The sequence below is a fragment of the Propithecus coquereli genome, unplaced genomic scaffold (genome assembly GCF_000956105.1).
Source record: "Propithecus coquereli isolate 6110/MARCELLA unplaced genomic scaffold, Pcoq_1.0 Scaffold24, whole genome shotgun sequence".
In the NCBI taxonomy this organism is placed as follows: domain Eukaryota; kingdom Metazoa; phylum Chordata; class Mammalia; order Primates; family Indriidae; genus Propithecus; species Propithecus coquereli.
The window spans coordinates 1,832,818-1,852,546 of NW_012147952.1; the positions used below are offsets into that span (position 1 = coordinate 1,832,818).

At 41.8% G+C, this 19,729-nt stretch overlaps 1 protein-coding gene across 5 annotated transcripts in view; it reads left to right on the forward strand.

Annotated features, from left to right (window-relative positions):
• Window positions 1–2,018: 2,018 nt before the first annotated feature.
• The window catches only part of KCNQ5 (potassium channel, voltage gated KQT-like subfamily Q, member 5), a 639,257-nt gene continuing 621,546 nt past the window's right edge, over window positions 2,019–19,729 (forward strand). For all 5 annotated transcript variants that reach the window (XM_012646057.1, XM_012646059.1, XM_012646061.1 and 2 more), the window contains exon 1: window positions 2,019–2,760. In XM_012646057.1, coding sequence (XP_012501511.1) covers window positions 2,369–2,760 — 392 coding nt within the window. In that variant the 5' untranslated portion in view covers window positions 2,019–2,368. The remainder of the gene's footprint in view (window positions 2,761–19,729) is intronic.

Consider the following 19,729-nt stretch of genomic DNA (forward strand, 5'->3'; position numbering starts at 1 on the left):
CATTAAAAAAAAAAAAAAAAAAAGCCTAATGGTATTTGCTTAATCAAAATCACAGTTTTACTAGTGTTATTGCTGCACTCCCAGGAAAGCATCACTTGGAAATTAAGCAGCTGGCTTTCTTCCAGGGAAACATGTCCCTGTGCCCTGCCTTCCTTAGACTTCCCGTGTGCAAGCCCAGCTTTACCAATGAGATGAAAAGGACCTTACCCACCCAGCAGTAGTAGAAGTCTGCAACAAGGAAAACAGCTTGGTTAAGAGGAAGTGGTTTTCATTTTACTGCCTGCAGACAAGCCAAGATTTTGACGTTTAAAGCGGGCACACGAGTCATTTTAAATCTCTAGCTCTTTCACCCTGAAAGTCCCTGCACAGAAACTCCATGGGGAGACTAAATATAGCAACAGCAAACTCCCCCCGCCTTCAGTCCGGGTCCCCGCGCAGCTCTAGGATTCAAGAGCTTGCTCCGGGGCGCTTTCTGCATCTGCCACGAATAGCAGGGCACGGAGCAATCTCTCTCGCACCTCCACAGTGCGTGGGTGTGAAGTGTATTAGGGAAAAGCGAGAGTGATTCTGGGTGTTGGTGCTTTGCTCCGAGTCACGTGGCACCAGCTGCACGGAGCTCCCAGCTAGCGCCGGCTGCCCAGAGGCTTGGGGGAAAGGAGGAAGGGAAGCAGGGTCCTGTTGGTGACCAGGAGCAGGCGAAATGGCTTCACACAAATAACAGTGATAACAATAAAAAGTAAAAGTAAAGCATTTCAGTGGAGTTGTTGCCGGAGGCAGAAAGCAGCTGCTGCGGGCGTGGGTGTGTGCACAGGGGGAAGTTGGTAGAGTATTTATCTCGGAGGGGCGGAGACAGCCGAAAGACGACTTTGTTTTAGTATTGTTTTAGCCTTAGGCAAGGAAAAGGCACTGGGAATCACCACCTTGCAACTATCTGCCATGGCTTTGTTGTAGAAGCATAGTTTTCCCTTCAATTTAACTTGGTGATTTTCTTTCATATTTGGGGTGAAGGCCGCTCTATTGGAAGAAGTTCCCAAGCCTGGCATCCTTTCAGTTCCCCTACGCTGAATGTGATGTTTAACTGGGTATGCTTATAATACAGTTTCTGAGGGTCAGAGGTCACCGCCAGTGGCACCGTGGCCGCCCTTCCCGCCAAGGGCGCAGGCTTTGGGCCGCCCGGTGCCAGTGGTAGAAGACCCAGCCAGTTGTCCCCAGCAACAGGTCTCCAATGGCGTAAGTTACAGCATCCGGAGTTGGGGTGGAAACCCCGAAAAGCCCTTGTCCCGGACTCCCCACCCCTCAGGAGCCCTCTCCCAGATACTGGGGCCGCCACCGCCACTGCCGAGACTTCGCAATTTTATGATTTTCTAGGGCTGAAATGGAAATTTCTTGACGGAGGGAGTCGCGTTTGTTCTCACAGGCTTCGCGCTGCTGTCAGGCAGAGCCCGGGGGCAGCTCGCTCACTGCGGAGGGGCCACTTTGGAGTTTTACGTCCTTCCCACACCCCACCCCTGGGCTGGGAAGGATGTCCAGTTACTCGCGGGCTGGCTGTCTGTTGCTGGGATGGAAAGTCGCAGTCTGCAGGCTGTAGTGAGCGCGGGAAGATGCCCGGTACCCGCTTCGCGGGCTCGGCCCACTGAACTGCCTAGGACCCGCCCCGTGCGCAGGGACCCGAGCGCCACTGCCGGGAGCGGCACCCGGCGCTCCCACTCCGGAGCTAGTTAATACCTGGAGGGCAGGGCACGGCCGTGCGGCTCACGCCCCTTGAAGAAGGATGGCAGGATCCGGCGCAGCGGCATAGCGGCGGGAGAGCGCAGCGACCTGCGCCTCCAGTTTCTCCTCCGGACACCGGGCGGACTTAACCTTCCGGACAGCTCCAAAGCCCCTGGGAGAGCCAAACCAGAGAGAGGCTCCGGAGGCCCGTCCTCCCCCGCGGGGAGTGGAGAGAGAAAAGAAAGGGGGAGACGGGGGCTGGGTGTGCGCGCGTGGGAGCGCGCCTCGGAGCGCCCCGCACTCCCCCGCTCCAGCCCTGAGGGCACTTTGGGAAGGAGGGCGTGGTAGCCGCGGGAATTAGAGGGGGCAAGAGAAACCCTCTCTAAGTGACGCTCCAAACAGGTCCGGATTTAGAATTCGAAGCTAAAGGCTGCTAGAAATTGGGACTCCTCGGCCTCCTCTGCACACCCCCCTTTTCCCCGCCCCGAAGCCCAGGCGGTTTGCTGGCTGCCTGCTTCCCCGCCCCCGGCTCGGAGGTCGCTGGCCGGCGGGCGACCCGTCGGCTGCCGGCTTCCTCCCTGAAACCCGCCGGCGCGCATGAGGCCGCTGCCCCCGCCGCAGGCACTGGCGCCCCCCTCGCGGTGCCCGTGGTGATGCCATGCCCCGCCACCACGCGGGAGGAGAGGAGGGCGGCGCCGCCGGGCTGTGGGTGAAGAGCGGCGCGGCGGCCGCGGCGGGCGGGGGGCGCCTGGGCAGCGGCATGAAGGATGTGGAGTCGGGCCGGGGCAGGGTGCTGCTGAACTCAGCAGCCGCCAGGGGCGACGGCCTGCTACTGCTGGGCACCCGCGCGGCTGCGCTCGGCGGCGGCGGCGGCCTGAGGGAGAGCCGCCGGGGCAAGCAGGGGGCCCGGATGAGCCTGCTGGGGAAGCCGCTCTCCTACACGAGTAGCCAGAGCTGCCGGCGCAACGTCAAGTACCGGCGGGTGCAGAACTATCTGTACAACGTGCTGGAGAGACCCCGCGGCTGGGCGTTCATCTACCACGCGTTCGTGTGAGTACTCGCGCCCCCCGATCATCCCCCGCCACGCCCGCGCCAGCGGACGCCTGCTCCTGGCCCCCTGGGTTGTGCTCCGCGCCCGCGACCTGGACCCCGCGAGCTCGCGCTCACACACACACGTGGTGGCTTTTATTTCTTTGCACGTGTTTGTGGTCTTCCTCCCAGAGTCTTCCTCCTACCCCAGCCCCACCTCTCCCACCTCTACAGCTTGAACCTTCTCCCTAAGGACACCCAGTGAACTGCCTGGTAGCTTCAGGCGCCCGGGTCGAGAGCCAGGCAGACGCGGGACTTAGGCTGCGCGGATAATTGGGAGCAATTAGGTCCGTAGATACCTAAACTTCAACCGAGCGGGGCGCCCGGGAGCTAGGAAATGTAAAGGGAGAACAAGCGCCCGTGTGAGGCTTGAGAGTATATTGGAGAGATTGGGAGGTGATGGCGGGGTTAAAACGTGGTAGAGAGAGGAGACATCGAGGGCTAGGTCCTGAGGGCGGAGCAGGGGAAGCTGCTACTTGGTGGAGAGAGCTGCTAGGTTTTAAGTGCGCCCGGAAGCACGCCTCGCCACCACCCCAGTCACCACCAACGGAAAATCTGTTAGTGCTTGCAGCCCTTCCTGCAACAGAGAAGGTGGCCAAGGTCTAGAAGAGGCGAGCGGGGCGGCTGAAGCGGTGCTCCTGCGCTGCGGGGGTGTGTGTGTGGGAGCAGTGGGGAACCTAGGGTGCAGGAGCGCGGGCCGAGGTGCGGTAGCAGCAGCGCAAATGGGCCGCCTCGGACAGGGATCAGGCAGTGGGTTAAGTCGGCATTTGTGGCACTGAGTCAAAGTATATGTGTGTTAAGTAAGCCCTCGCCATCTAGCAGAGAATGCTTAATGAGAAAATGATTGGAAGCAAATGTTTATTTTTCCCTTAGGCATTTAAAACCTTTCAGTGGCTTTAAAGTTTACTACTGTTTTTCCCACAAAGTCCATTCATTCAGCCTCCTATTAAAATTGGGTTTATCTGGGCATTTTAAGGCTGTTTTTATGCCGTCACATCATGCCTAATTCTTTTATTTTTCCTCTTCTCCTTTCTTCTCTCTTTTTAGTTTTTTTTTTTTAATCTTCTTCTTTTTGTTAAAATGAAATATAAAGACATCAGCCTTAGGAGATCAGTAGAGAAAGTTGCAGGCACTCACTGATACGTTCCTTGTTTCCTAGTAAAATAAGTTTGGAACACGAACTAGGTTTCTTTTAGAAATAAGGTGTCATCCATACATAACTTTCACCCGGGATGGGGGATTGGCATCAACACCAGAAACATTTTTTGAAATAACATGGAAGAAGGGGCTGTTTTTGTAAATACGTGAACCTGGAATTTGACCACGTAGGAGTCAGGAAATTGGTGGAGCTCTGGTGTCTGGAAAATTTTATAGTCCCAGATTGATGTGAACATATAGCATTAGGTAGAATATTCCAGCCAACTTGCCATTTTACAATGCACACAAGGAGAACGTTGTGTTGCATCATTATTACATCAAAAGGTATAATTTTTATTATTCAATGGTGTAAGATTCACATTGATTTAGATGTGATTACTGTAATAAATGATAGAGAAATGCTATAGATGCTTTTCGTCTCCTCTGAGTTGACATATAATTAATCCAATTACTTAATCAGCCTGATAAATTATTTTGACTTGTCATAATATACTAAAAAAATTAGCAATGATGATGCTCAATTTGGCAACTAATATATACTGTATGGATAATGATTTTTTTTAGAAGGGTATGATGCTCAGAATATTCATGCCTTTGAATTTTCAATATGATGCCATTTGTAGCCCTTTATTTTTGGTAAATTATGCATTGTATGTTCAAAGAGGGTTAGAGACAACCTTGGTTGGTGCACGTAAGTTTTCCTGAACATGAATGTGAACTTCTTGCAATGCAACATTTTTTTTTCTATGTGTTGGTGTTTAACGGGCTTTTAAGGACTTACAGAGTTTTAAAATTTTGATAAATGGTTTTTCCAAACGTCCAAGTTCTCTACCCACCAGAATTTATCAGTCTAGCAGTGTCTTTAGTGGTAGGTAGGAAATAAATTATGTACTTGTCAATATGATGTAGCTAATGTGAAGTTTTACATTATACAAATATTTCTAGAGTCGAAACTGTAATGCCTGAGCAATTAGATAGGGGTGCTATATCCACATTAGGACAAAGAGGGAATGGATAGTATCACCATCTATAAGGATTGTGCATAACTACAGCAGACCCTAGGGAAAGAGGCCATCTTTGGCAGTTGCTGCTTGTGATTTTAAATGAGCTTTAGACTAGCTGAACTTTACACATTACATTAATAAAGCAAAGTTGCTTTGAGCTGTAAGTCTAAGAAGACCATAAGAAAACAATTTCTAAAGAGGTCTAACTAACTAATTCTCTGCCAGCCTGGGAATCCCCAAATCTTACTTTAATAACAGTTTTTGTAGCACATTAAAGTTCTTGCCAAGAACAAGTGCACTGTGATTAATGAGGTACTTCAGGGATGAATTTACTTGGTCGACCAGTGTCTTCGCTGCCAAGAAGCAAGAAAAGTATCTTTACAGTTACGCTTCAGGTAAAGAAAAATTTCTATTAATTAAGCAAAAATAATTGTTATAATGATACTTTAATGATATAAAATGTGTTTTCAAGAATACATATCCTAGCCTATTGATAAGATGGCTGGCAAGAGCAAGAAATGGCCTACTTCAGATACTTTCTTCCAATTTTATAAATCAGTGGAAATTAGAAGATCTGTGCCATCTTTCCTGTCTTCAGCTGTTCTTCAGTTTACCAGATGAGCTATTCAAACATGAGGTGACATATTTCTTTGAATTTTTTTGTCCCTTTTTAATTCCTCCCCTTTAAATGAAAATTTTAGAAGAATAATGGGGGTAGTAGAGGAACACATAATGGAGTTCCACGTATAAATTTGCATTGATGCGGCCAATGTGGTTCTCAGAAATTATATGGGAAACATTGTTACAGATACATGTAACTCGTCACTTTGCTTAAGTATCTTTGCCTGGTTTAATGCCATGGATGGTAATTTATAGATATTTTACAGTGGAAGAAAGAGTCTAGTCATCTAAGCTAGAAGCCCTGAAGTCATCCTTTTTCTCATACTTACTCGCCTGGCCACCCAAATGGTCATTAAATTCTTTGTTCACTTTATAAATATTTTTAGAATAAATTCCTTTTTCTCCTTTGCTACTTTCACTGTCACACTCTATTTCTCAATACCTCTCCATTGGATGATTTGTAATATTGTCTTGCCCGATCTTCTTGCTTCTGTTCTCAGCATTCTAACTCTCTGCTCTGACACCATAGTGTTGTTCCTATAATGCAAATCTTATCCTATTATCCCTTTGCCTAAAATATTTTCATGACCCTCTATCATCTACTTATTTATTTATTCATTCATCTATTTATCCATCTATAAATACTCGAGTATCTAATATGCATTAACTTTCAAATTAATAAGACAAAGGCCTTCTGTCTTGAGGAGGGAAGAGACTACCATGGTATGACTACAAGCTTGTGAACAAGTATGAAAACAATATTACTGATACACTTAGGTAGGTTACAAAGTTGCATGGGAATAGAAAAGGAAGTGGAAGAGATGAGAGCAGAAGGGTCAGCGTAGGCTTCAAAGGGGAAGTGAGATGTGAGCTGAGTTTAGACAAATGAGTAGTTAATTTTCAGATGAACAAAGCAGGGAGGAATGAACAATTTTGATAGAGAAAACAGCTTGAGGAAAGATATGAAATTGAAAATCAGCTCAGTAATTCTAGGTACTAAGTATTTGTAGGATGAAAGGCAGCTGCAAGTGAAGGAGGTAGAGCAAAAGGCACGTACCTGACCTTGGATGGCCTCAAATGCTGGCCATGGAACCTTGGCTTTATCCTGTACAAAATGGAGGTACAAAATGGAATCAGTATGACCTATAAGAAGATAATAGCAATTGACAAAATTTCCATTCACTCTTGCATTGTTTTACCTATGAATTAATTGTATGAATGTCTGTTGAGTATTATTTGCTATGGACTGCTCTAGAAAGGTGAGAGATGATTGCCTAAGGAACTAAAGCAGTAACTATGGGGATGAGAAGAAGGAGTTTAATAAGAGAAATGGTAAGGAGATAGAATTGGTAGATTTTTTTCACCAGTCTGATGTGTAGTGTGAGGAGGATGATTCTGATTTGGGAATGCAAGTGCCATTTACTATTATATGGGACAAAGGGTGAAGGGCACATGTTCAGAGTAATGTAATGAGTTCAGATTTGGACATGATGAGTTTTAGATCTTTTTGAGCCATTCGGGTGGAGTTCGTAAGTGGTAGGAGGAACACAGCAGTGAACCAAGCATGGTCTCTTTATAACGAGTCTTGGATCAGCAACAAGAATTATTTCTGGCACACAGATAATACTTGATAAAATATTTTTGAATGAATGAATGCATTTACAAATCTGGAGTTTAAATGTCTAGATCAGGTATTTAGATTTGGAAGTCTGTTGGTTTCATGGTAGTTAAAGCAATGAATAGAAAAAATGAGATAATCCAGAGAATGCACAGAGCAAATGAGGACATGGTGGAGGCCAGAGATGGGGGATCGCTGACACCAAGCCATGGAAGGAAGAGTAAGAGCCTACAGAAAACCCTGGGAAAACCCTGACAGAGCAACCCAAAGGTTAAGAGAAAAGCCAGGAGACCTTATTTTCATGAATCCAAGGAGGATGGTACAAGAAAGAGGTTATGGCCAGTAGTGTCCAATGCTGCAGAAAAGACTAGAAAAGGTGTGTAAGATTTCAAAGGATTACTCAAAGGAGGCCACTGATGGGCTTTGCTGCAGTAGCTTCAGTGGAGCAGTGAGGGTCATACATATGACTTAAGTGGACTCAGAAGTAGTTAAGAGTTGGGAAAATGGACACTGTAGTGTTAAATTAAACTGCAGATTTCTTGGAACAGTTCACAAAAGCCTCCTGGTATGGCCTCTGCCTGTCTTTCTAGCCTCAGCTGCAGCCATTCCCCTCTAACATGCACCCTGAGCCTCAGCCTTACTGAACTGCTCTGCTTGTGCCTTTGCTCATGCTGTTTTCGAGTACTCCCTCCACTCCTTCCATTCTGGCTATTCAACTCCTACTATTTCTTCAAAACACAACTGAAGGACTGATTCCTCTTGAGCATGTTTCCAAACTGTTCCCTCCCTCTGCCAGCATGACTTAGGTGCTCCTTGTCTCAGGTTCCATGGCACTCTGTGAATGTTATTATAGTGGTGCTTTCCCCACTGTTTCGTCACAGTGGGCTACTAGTCTGTCTCTTCACACGAGGGGGAGCTTGCCACACAGAAAGACACCTACTTATCCCTGAATCTCAAGTGTCTGGCAAGGTGCCTTGTATCTACAGACCCTCAATAAATGCTTGCTTAGTGACTAAGTAAACAATTTTCTTTAGAAGCCTTCCACAGAGAGTTTCAGAGTGAGCCAAAGCTGAAGGAACTATCAAGCCTTTTCAGTTTTCTTAGAAGTAAGATGTTGATGATTCATTTAAAGGAAGAAGTATAGGGCTACAAGTAGGAGACTAGTGCTTTACTCTCTACTTTGCCACTAATTAATTTTGTGGCTTGGAGTAAATCATTTTACCCTTCTGAATTTCCGAATCTTCATCTGTGAAATAGTCACTATACTGTGTGTGAGCCAACCAAGATGGTGGAGGATACTGTGGAGAGTTTGAAATACTATCATAAAAGGGAAGGATTATTTGGAATAAGAGGAGATCTGATCTTTTTATCATTTCCCTGCCTCATCTCTGAGCTGGAGGGCTGCTTCCTAACTAGTTGCTTTAACTTCATCCCTAAATCCCCAAGCCCTCTGTGCCACATAGTACCAAAGCGATCTTTCTAAAGACTTAAAAGAGCAAATCGCTTCTGCTCTACATGGCGAAGAAATCTGTTTATTGCCTGTCTCCCCCTCAATTCCTTAAAGACAGGGGCTCTCTCTGTCCTATTCCTGTTATATCACCAGCACGCAGAACGGGTTTCTGTCATGTAGAAGCTACTTCATGCATACATGTTGATTTACCTACTGACACCCCAAATCTCCAAAATGCGCTACTGGTTCCCTTGTGGAAGATGGAATTTCACTCTACTGGCCACTCTCTGTATCAGACTCAATTAGACCCAATGAATTACTTTATTATTTTTATACATATTCTATTGTGAGTGAAATCTGTGTCTATAGAAATTGATTTTATAGACAAATTACTTTTGCTCCTGCATTCCTTAAAAATCACTGATTTCCCTTAAGTGTACAGAAGCCTCATATAAGATATGCTGCTTTATACTCTGCTAATATATAAAATGTTCCATACCCTTCAAATCAGTTTTTAGAAATATAAACAATGCTATAGTATTTGAGGACCATATTACAATTAGAAATGTTGAAAAGTCTTAAAATATTAGCACTGGGAATATTATAGCCTAAAAGAAAAAAAGAGTATTTCAAAACAGAATGAAGGCTTGATACAAGAAACACTATAAACAAGGAAGATAGCCAGCAGCCTTTTGTTAATTGCTTACAAAGAAGTAGTGCCAGTTTTAATTTTTAATTGCAAATGGCTATTTTGGCAGATGAAAATGCCAGCAGAGCATGTTTTATCCTAGCCCAGTGGTGTGAAACTACTTGAAGCCCCATTGTTGAACAGCCACAGCTCATAGTTGTGTTTAATGATATGTAGATGTTTCCATTTTAATTTCCTCTTTCTTCAACCATTTATGAGTATGTTATTTGAAGTTTTATTTGGTTGCAACCTGGGAGACAGATTGGCCGCACAACTGTATTTTTTCATAATTAGCGAAATTCTTTGATGGGTCTCAGAATTTCAGGTGCTCTTTTAATCCTTTGCAGTCAGTCTGAAGAATAAGTTTCTTAAACATTATTGAAGTCATCAATTTATGAACTTAAAAATAGTTTAAACTTTTCCCATTATATACATTTTTATAATATTTGTGCATATACTTTCTATACTCACACAAATACACATACAATATAAGCATATACACACACGGTAACCTTTAGCGAAGAATTTGTGTTAGTGTAAATATGTACATTTGCCTTTGTTTTGCCCCCCTAAAAGTAAAATAAGAAACTTGAATAAAATGCAGTTTAGCAGTAGAGTCTTAAATTTACCCTTGATAATATAGAGATTGCTTCATAATTTGAAAGGTAATGAAATTTAACTGTGCATGATGATATGCATTTTACAAATTCAGTTATAGCGGTCATTGTTCCCATTTATGGCACCTGTGAGGTAATTCTAGGATCTCTATTCCTTTTTCAGTCAGTGCCAGGATGATGTTTTATAACCATAATGTCATAATCCATTGTTTCTCTTCTTTTTTAATGGTCAATTCAGTTTAACATTTAATTAATAGCCTTATGTGTACCGGGTAATGTGCTCGATGCTGGTTGTTCAAAAAAAGGGGATGATGTGAACTTGACCCCAAGGAAATTCCACTGGGGAATATAGTAAGATTTAGATTCAATTATCAATTTTATCTTTACTGATTTGATGACTATGAACAAGTTGCTTCTAGTACCGGTTTCTTAATCTGTAAAATAGGAATAAAACATTGTATCAAAATGTTATGATATTTGATATAATATATGTATACATATATAATATTTTATGTATACATATTCACATTCAGTATGGTGGCTGTTATTGACACTGGATATAAAAATAGAGACAATGTAGTAGAGGGCTGTATTTCTACGTTAAAAATCTAGAATTTTATCCTGTAGGTGATAGGCAATCTTTGAGGAAGGTAAGATTTAGACAGGTAATAATGTCATTGGATTTCCATTTTAGACTAATCACTGTGCAAACTCCATCAATAATGGCTTGAAGGGTCAAAACTAGAGGTGGAGGATCAATTTTGAAATTGTTCCAACTTAAGCAAGAGATAAGTAGGACTTAGACTGGGCAACGGTGGTAAAAATGGCAGAAAATATGGCAATAGAGTTGAAACGTATTCATGAATGATTGAATGTGGAAGATAAAGGGTAGATTTGTTATTTGCAGATTCTTGGCATGGATGGGTGGATACACAGTGGCACCATCGCCTGAGATCCAGAATGCAGGTGGAATAACAGGTCGAGGGGAATGTAGGGGGTGATAAAATGAGTTTAGCTTTGGAAATGCTGAGCTTTAGTGCCTGTGGAAACTCCAACTATGTATGTACTGTAGCTTATGGATGATAACGTAAAGGACATCAGAATACAGACAACAGTTAAAACCACAAGGAAAGTACAGAAAGAGAAAAGGTAACTGGTCAGGGGTGGAAACCTGAAGAATACTGCATTTAAGGGACGAGCAGAGGAAATGGGGAGTGAAATGGAGTAGACAGCAAGATGTGAGGCAATACAAGACAAGAAGATGGCAGGTGGTTGTGGAAAACAAGGGTGTCGAGAGAGTTCAAAAATGCTATGAAATATAGAGAGTAGTCTCCCATGATGAAGACCAAGGAGTTACCCTTGGATCTGGCAATGTGAAATTCTTCAGTGATATTTTGACCTCATTAATGTTAACGTTCAGTGAAGTGGTGAGGGCAGCCCCAGATTGCTGTTAGTTGAAAAATGAATCAGAAGTGAAGAGAGGAAGCAGCATATTTAGGCCATACGTTCAGCCAGTTGTACAAGAATAAAAGGAGATTGGACATTAGCTAGAAGGAAATACAAGGCTCAGGGGAAGATCAAGAGAGAATACAGTTAAAGGAAAGAAGATTGTTTATCACCAGTAACAGTCATTTTAATTATTGATTATGGGCTGGACATTGTTCTAAGTGCTTTATACACATGAACTCTTTTAAGCCTCAGAATAACCCCAAGAAGTACTATTAGTGTTATTATCTCCCTTTAACAGGACAGAATACCAAAGTAGAAAGAGATTTAGTAATAATAACTTGTCCAAGTTCAGCCACTGAATTAATGGCAGAGCAGGGCTTTGAACCAAGGCAAGTTGGCTGAGAGCCACAGTTTTAGCCACTATATCTTGATGGTGGGTAGTACATGTGGGCCCAGGGCCCCTCGGATCAGATGGGTAGGGCAATTGCAAAAACTACATTCGGGTCTAAGTATAGCTCTTAGCAATATAGCATACACACAATAAATGTTTGTTGAATAAATGAATGACGGTTAAAATGCCTTATAACCTAGTATCAGAGAATTAATTATAACTTAGTAGTATTAAGAACTTTTGTTCCTTTGCCTTCAAAGTCTAACCAGCCTAAGTTCTAATTTTCCCATAAAATTTTTCCTGATGGTTCTGGCTTATTTTCTTACCCTTATTTACCTCCCATAGCTTTTATTACTTGGATCGTGTATTTAGTCTTTAATTATATTATTGAATTATCTTCTAATTGGATTTTTATCTAATTTTCACAGACAGTTTGTGAGCATCTGAAGAAACTACCCCCTTGTTTTGTGTCTCCTATGTATGCATCAAACCCAGATTTGTACTCTATGCTTTTAATCAAAATTCACCTAGCTTATTACCACCAATGAGACTATTTAAATATTTTAACTTTTTTTTTCCCCAAACAAGAATTTCCTTAAATTTTTCTAGTTTGAATTGGGTAGCAACTCATACTGATGACCTAAAGAATTTCTCAATACCATTTCCTATGAACATTAAATTCCTAATTTATGCTTTCATTGCAGAATACCTAAGATTCATTACAAAATAGCAGCAGTTTGCTTTATTTAAGTCTCATAATGGCTGAATATAGAACACGTTTGCTCCAAACTGATTTTATAGTGTTCTTTCTCTCTTTAAAATAATAAATACTTATTTTTTTCATAGTAATATGTATACATTCCATTCACCTTCCATGCTTCTCTTTCTCCCCTCCCATATATACATTTTTCATGGACATTTTTCCTTTTTCTTTCCCATTTGTCCCATTGTTTTTTCCCTCCAGTTACACTACACCTAGTTTTGCGTTGATTTTTTTTCCTTCCTCTTTGTGTTACATTTCTCTTTTTCTGAAAGCTGTCTATTCTTAAGAGATGCATTGACCCTCTAATTACTCACATGCTTTAAGAGCGTAGTGCCTAAGTAGACTGAGTTACCTAGTTTAGATATCACTCTGCAGTAATTAACAGAGAGACATAGGGGTTAGAAGTGCAAGAGAAGAACCCTATTTTTCCTGGAGTTTTAGTTAGACTTAAATAAGGGGGGTGAAGACTTACAATTGCTCTGAGGTTTTCTAATATCTACCTATTATTTCTGAAATCTGAGAATACTCAGATATTCAATGAATAATTTTTAAAAGATTATGCTTTCCATTGTGGAAGTTGCCTACTATATATAGTTAAGAAATAAATTAGAAATTAACTTTTATTCCAGGTGGAATTATTATAGAAAGGCACATTAAAGAAGTCCAAGTATATTTGTAACATATAAATAGCAGTTAACTTAAAACTATTTACCACATAGGCTGTTAAATCATTAGGAGTCTCCTTATTCAGTGAGCCAAGAAATAGATCTATAATCTGGCACCAGAGAGCTGTACTTTTCCTCTTTAATTGGGAGATTAAAGCATGAACTCAAAATGCAAGTGCATGATAGAAGTACGTGTGAGGTAGAAAACCACCCGTATTTTTTTCTAGTTGGAAATTGTTCCAAAGCATAGACCTTATGAGGGCTATCCCATGACATTTTATAGAATGGAAAAGCAGTTTAGGGCTTCAATTTCTCTAACCCTGTTTTCTGTTACACCTGAGTGAATCTGCGAGGATTGGATGAGGTTGAGAATTTAGAGACAGGGTCTCATTCTATCAGCCAGGCTACTGGAGTGCAGTGGTTCGATCATAGCTCACTGTAACCTCGAACTCCTGGGCTCAGGCGATCCACCTGCCTCAGCCTCCCGAGTAGCTGGAACTACAGGAACACACCACCATGCCTGGCTAATTTTTAATTTTTTTGTAGTGAAAAGGGTCTCACTATGTTGGCTAGGCTGGTCTTGAACTCCTGGCCTGAAGTTATCCTTCTGCTTTGACCTCCCACATTGCTGGGATTACAGATGTGAGCCATTGTGCCTGACTCATTTATCAGCTTTCTGATTTGTAAAAGTAGGATATAATTCTTAAATGTTTTTTCAATAAGCTGACCTCTTGCTATGTGTAAGGCCCTGGAGTAGGAACAACAGAGGCTTACCATAAATAAGACACAGCCTGTTCCCTCAAGGAATTTTTATCTGGAAGGATATTAGTTTACTATTTACCGAGCTGCAAAAACCATCTCTCTGAATTGACTTAAGATAAAAGCAAAGGGTGGCTGTTCTCCAGCGGCATTTAACTACTGCTTCTATTGAAGGGATTTACAAGGTCAACTCCAGGATCACCCTATACAGAACTGCTGATTGCCGGTTCTCTTGACCTCTTGGGAAATTCTGGAGCTGGATGTTCAGCTGCCTGTGCAGGTGGGCATTCTTCTCAGGGCATTCCCACACAGAGACTCAACGTAGGAGTTCCCACTGATCGTAGTAATTTCTAAAGAGCAGTAATTAAACTAGTTAAACTAAATGTTCTAGTTAATAAAACATTCTGAGTATGTTTAATTTGCTCCAAAGTATTTTTAAAAATGGAAAAGAAATCAATGCTGCTTCATAACCCTTTGTCTGGGGATGTTATTTTTTTTCTCCCCAAAATGGTTTAAGAACAATAATATAAACGAAAAGCTTGTTTGGAAAAAAATCAAATGTCTGTTTATTTTTTGTATACACTTCAAGCTTCCAATATTGTTAACTTTTTAATTCTAGTACATGAAAGGAAAATATGCCCAGCCCTCCATGGGACCCAGAATTTCCTCATTCATTCATTCAATATTTGAGTGCCCGCCACATACCATGTCCTTGGAACACTTTGGAAACACTTCTTTCCATTTGTTCACCTTTCTTCAGGCATGTGGAAAATGCCTCTTTTCTTCAATATACCTGATGATAAAAGTCCTATAGCTCTATTTTGCTCCGTCACATGGAAAGGGCAGAGAAGTTGAATGGCAATACAAATGACTTTTGGGGACTCCATTTAGAACCTTCAAGATAGAGTCCTGAACCCAAGGGGCATCTGCTCTTACTCATGCAGTCCTTGACAACTAGAAGAATTGACACTTTGTTTAGGGGCAGTGATCTTACCAAGCCTGAATATTCAAATTGGCATCCAAGTATTTTTCTCTAGAAGAAAGCTGGGTAAGTTCTTTTAGTTTCAGATCCATCAAGGGATAAACCAAATGAGATGAGTTAGAATCTTCCCAAAGGAACCAGCTACCCTAGTTACGCAGTCCTGCAGTTCTTCCAAAGGTAGGACAGGAAACACACTAGGAAAGAAAACTATGCGTCGTCATGTGTGCCAATCGTGCTGACTTCTAGACAGTCATTCAGGTTACCAGTTTGTTTGGGCCACACTTGAGCAGCCCATTATTCCCTTCTTTTGGTAGAATGGCTCCAGTAATTCGACTGAAATTAGAATTAGAGTTTTACAGTATCTCTAGCAGGAAAGATTCCCTTACATGGCTCCAGAGCTTTTGTACCCAGTGTTGGACTTGATAAGTTATTTTATAAATTACTGTTCCTAAACTAGTTGGATCATGCTGCCCAGAGCTATTTTCCAGAGCCAGTGGGTATGGAGTTTTATTCCAGGCTTCAGGGCAGGAAGTGGATAATAAAAGTAAGTTTATAGATGGCACTGAGAGAGGTAGCCTAGACAACCATAAATAAGAATAGTCAAACTATCACATTGTGGTGAAGAAAACATAATATTCCTCTAATTGAAGGGTGGATACCATAATTCACAATTGTCATCAATGAGAGATTGTACTTTTTTCTCCAAAAAATGTTAAAGGCAAATAATACTTGGGGTTTTTTTTTTTCCATTTCTTGTTGATTCAAATTCCCTTTCCACATTGCAATCTTAACATAGATTTCTAAAGCTCATGATAATATATTGAAAAGATCTGTTTGCAATGAATCTATTATGTGTTTCTACACTTGCTTCAAGGGCCCCATGTAAAGTTAGTGGTTGCACTACAATAAGCGTCTGGAGGTGGAACAGCACCGCAGCATGACAAGGGCCTGTCCTGGAGGGTTACCCAGGGAATGTGAGGAAAGGAGAATAGGAGAGACTTCAAAGGGAGAGCTGGACTTCTTAACCCTCCATTTGCTTCTGGTTGGCAAAAGAGTTGAAAGAATAAAAAATTTCAAGGTTTCAAACAAGTGTGAATGTGAACAAGCGGAAGTTACTTCATTCTGTTTTAGGTAGAAACAAGATGCACAACTGGACATGTGGCCTGTTTGGGCTTTGGAGAGAAAGACAGCGGGTCATCAATTACCATTGTAGAGGTTGGATAAAGAAATAATAATAAGAAAAGATGCTGGGAGAAGAGTGTAGGGTGAGAAGTTTAGGGAATATTGGCATTTGGGGAGGTAAGAGGAGAAAGAGGGATTCGTGAAGAGACAGAGAAGAGAAAAGCTAGGGCAATACAGTATCCATAGGAAGACTGAGTCTCAAAGAAAGATTGCAATGGGGTAAAAGTATTATAAAGAAGAGAAATGAAGATGTGCATGTACAAAGAGGCAACGATGTAGAAAGCCAGGATAAAGGAGGAGGGGCCACAACCTAGAAGAAAACTCAGCCATCTAGGAGTGGATAGCATCTGCAGCGCCATGTGTTAGGAGGACATTCAGTTTCACCGGACAGGTGATGTCCTGGGATAAAAAGAACCAAAACAATCTAGGTAATGTGAAAACACAACAGTCAGCCTCTCAAAAGCTACCACACAGTGTGAGGGGTGTCCCCAGAGGTATCACTGTATAACTGGAATGGGGACTCCAGGAGAGAAGATGATATCTAGAGAGCCTCAAGTGAAAAGCAGGGATATCTGGTTGGAAAGCAATCTTGCAGTCTCTAGAAGAGAGGGTGGTAAGTGCAAAGAAGTTCTAACGAATTTGAGATAAGGGACCAAACAGTGCTTGGAGGAGAGAAGGAGGAGACAGATTAAGTTGCATAGTTGACAAATAAATGAGTGAAGAGAGAGGGAGAATGGTAAATTAGGAAGCAACGAAGTAAAGGCAAACCTTTATTTCTCCAAGCAGCTAGAGGTCTGTACAAATGAAAAAGCCTCAGGAAAGGGCCCCCCTAGAAAAGGAAAAATTAAAGTAATCAAGAGGAACAAGATCCTGAAAAAAGAGAAATCTAGGTTTATGGTAAGTAAAAGTTTGGGTTGTTAAAAAAGTTCAAGATGGCAGCATTGGTAGGTGTGATAAGGCAACCTTGGGAGATGAACAACTTCATGTCTTGACAACAGCAAAGGCCCTGATGGAGTTTTGGCATGACCAGCAGAAGACTACCTCGAGTGTGAGAGTCAGAATTTTCTGTAATGGTGGCATGCAGAAGAAATTTTGAAAAGCAGATGGAGCCATAACCCAAGGCTGGCAACTGTGTAGCCAAAGTAAAGGGAATGAGAAATTTTATAGAAGTCACGCATACTGAACATGTGTGACCTTGGACAAATCATAAACCTCTCTAAGCACCAACCATCTCATAAATGTGGGAATAATGAGGCAAAGTGTTAAAACTCATTATATAATTGCTGGTGTACAAAATGGTAGTTTTTATACTCCCTAACCAAATATAGTCTTTTAGCCTCTTCAGAGGAGGCAATAACTGCAGTAATAGGCACATGTAAAAAACGTGTTCAACGATAAATGAGTGAATAAATTAATTAACATACTATAACTTATTTTACAACAGCATTGTATTTGGTGCCAAGATTTATAGCCAGACATTTCCTGTTGTGTGTGCAAGCTCACTGAGCTCAGAAATCAGGAAATATTTTATAATCTCTTTATTTTTGAATATATGGATAAAAGCACATTCTTAAAGCAGGGAATACTGCTTTGACATGTTTAAGTAACAGGATTATCAAGCTGGAAGGAGCTTTGGTGACCTACTCTAGCACTGTCCTTTTTTTAGATGGGAAAATTGAGACTGCAGAGATGTTAGGTAACTTGCTCAGGATCACTTACTATTGGAGCCAGCGTTGGTGGTCAGGCCTTCCCATGGCCCATGGAGAAATGACTCCGGCTGTAGGTCTGTGACCTCAGGCCCCACCTTCCTCTACTGAAGGTATTCTATGATTTTTGAAAAATGAATACTGACATTCCTTTCAAATACTATTGTTTGTCCAACTATTCTATGAAGAATATTCTATTAATAAGTGCTTTAGTACTTTTCATTCAGGTAACAGAGAAAATATTTCTCCCTTTTAGAAACTCCTAATAGCCAGCAAAAGATATGAATTTCTATGACCTTTCTTTCTCCTCAGGCAAGAAATGGTTTCTTTTGCACTTAGACCATATAGTGACTTGATCTTTAAAGGCTCCAATAACTGAATAGATCGAATAAGAAACAAATTAATAGTTAGTCCATTCAGCTGCAGGACTGTGATAAACTTGTGAGAAATATTTCCGGAATTCAAGGCAGTGGGAGTGGGAAGGAGTGTGTATAAATGTTACATGAGAAGTCTAAAATCATTATACACTCATACATACACACACGAACACATGCACACACCCTGTTTCATTACACTTGGTGAATTCGTTAGGACAAGGCAAATGTATTCATCCAGAAATTCAAATAAGCTCAAACATCTGTACAGTCTTTAAATTTGCCATGTTAAACAGGCATAGCCTGTTTTTATGCCCAAAAGAGCATAGACCAAGACAGATGTAGACAGGAGCAGCCGGATATGACCCTAACTCCTGAGAATCCTTGCCCTTCTTTGAGAGGTAAGGCACAACTCCAGCTTTGCAAGCACAGTATCTGTGTGTGTGTGTGTGTGTGTGTGTGAATGGTTAAAATCAACTTGAATTTGGTTTCTACCCTCCTGATATTTCTTTCTCTATACTTAATATGCTTTATATTGTTAATATTATCATTAGAAATGTAATAGTTTCATTAGCGAATTATGAGGGAGAAAATAATTTTGGTGGCTGTTTAAAATTGTTGGCCTACAAATGACTGTCTTCTGCATGGGTCACGTGCATGCACTGAAAGGTTGAACTGTACTATGTGTGCTTCTTCAGGCATTTTCTTTTTCTCTAAGACAATTTTGAAACAGAGGAGTGACTGGAGAAAAGAAGGGCTCCCGTTTATCTTTAGGAACAATTCTATATGCCCTATTACTGCCACGATTTTTGAATACCTATGACATTCTCTCTCAGTCATCATAACCGCCACACTGCTGGTCCTGAATCAGAGCGACTGCGTTCATTGCTCAAGCGCAGCTTGGATGGGGAAGGGAATGCGAGGCAGGACGGGCTGGGTTCCCTTTGGCACAAGGCTATTGCCTTTAGCCTTAGGGAAGAGGGTTAATTTGGCACTGCTAGATAAAAAGCACTTTGAAAAGGCCTCCCTTTGTCATGGAACAGATTTGTACACAAACACAGAGCTCTTTCCACTGACCCTCAGATAAAGGGACCCTGTAGTTATTTAACCCTGAGTTTACCTACAAAGAAAGTCTAATTATTTGACATTTGTTAAACATCCCCAGTGTGGTGCTGCTGTTCAGCCACATCAAACTCACAGATCTACATTCTATGTAGTACATGTTGGGTATCCCTAATCCAGAAATCCAAAATCCAAAATGCTCCCAAATCCAAACTTTGTGAGCACTGCCAGACGTGATGCTCAAAGGAAATGCTCATTGGAGTATTTCGGATTTGGGGTTTTTGGATTAGGGATGCTTAACGGGTAAGTATATATGGATATTCCAAAATCTGAAAAAAATCCAGAATTTGAAATACTTTTGGTCCCAAGCATTTTGGATAAGGGATACTTAACCTGTCAATATATTAAAGTTTTTTGATGGCCCCTAAAGACAGCCACAGC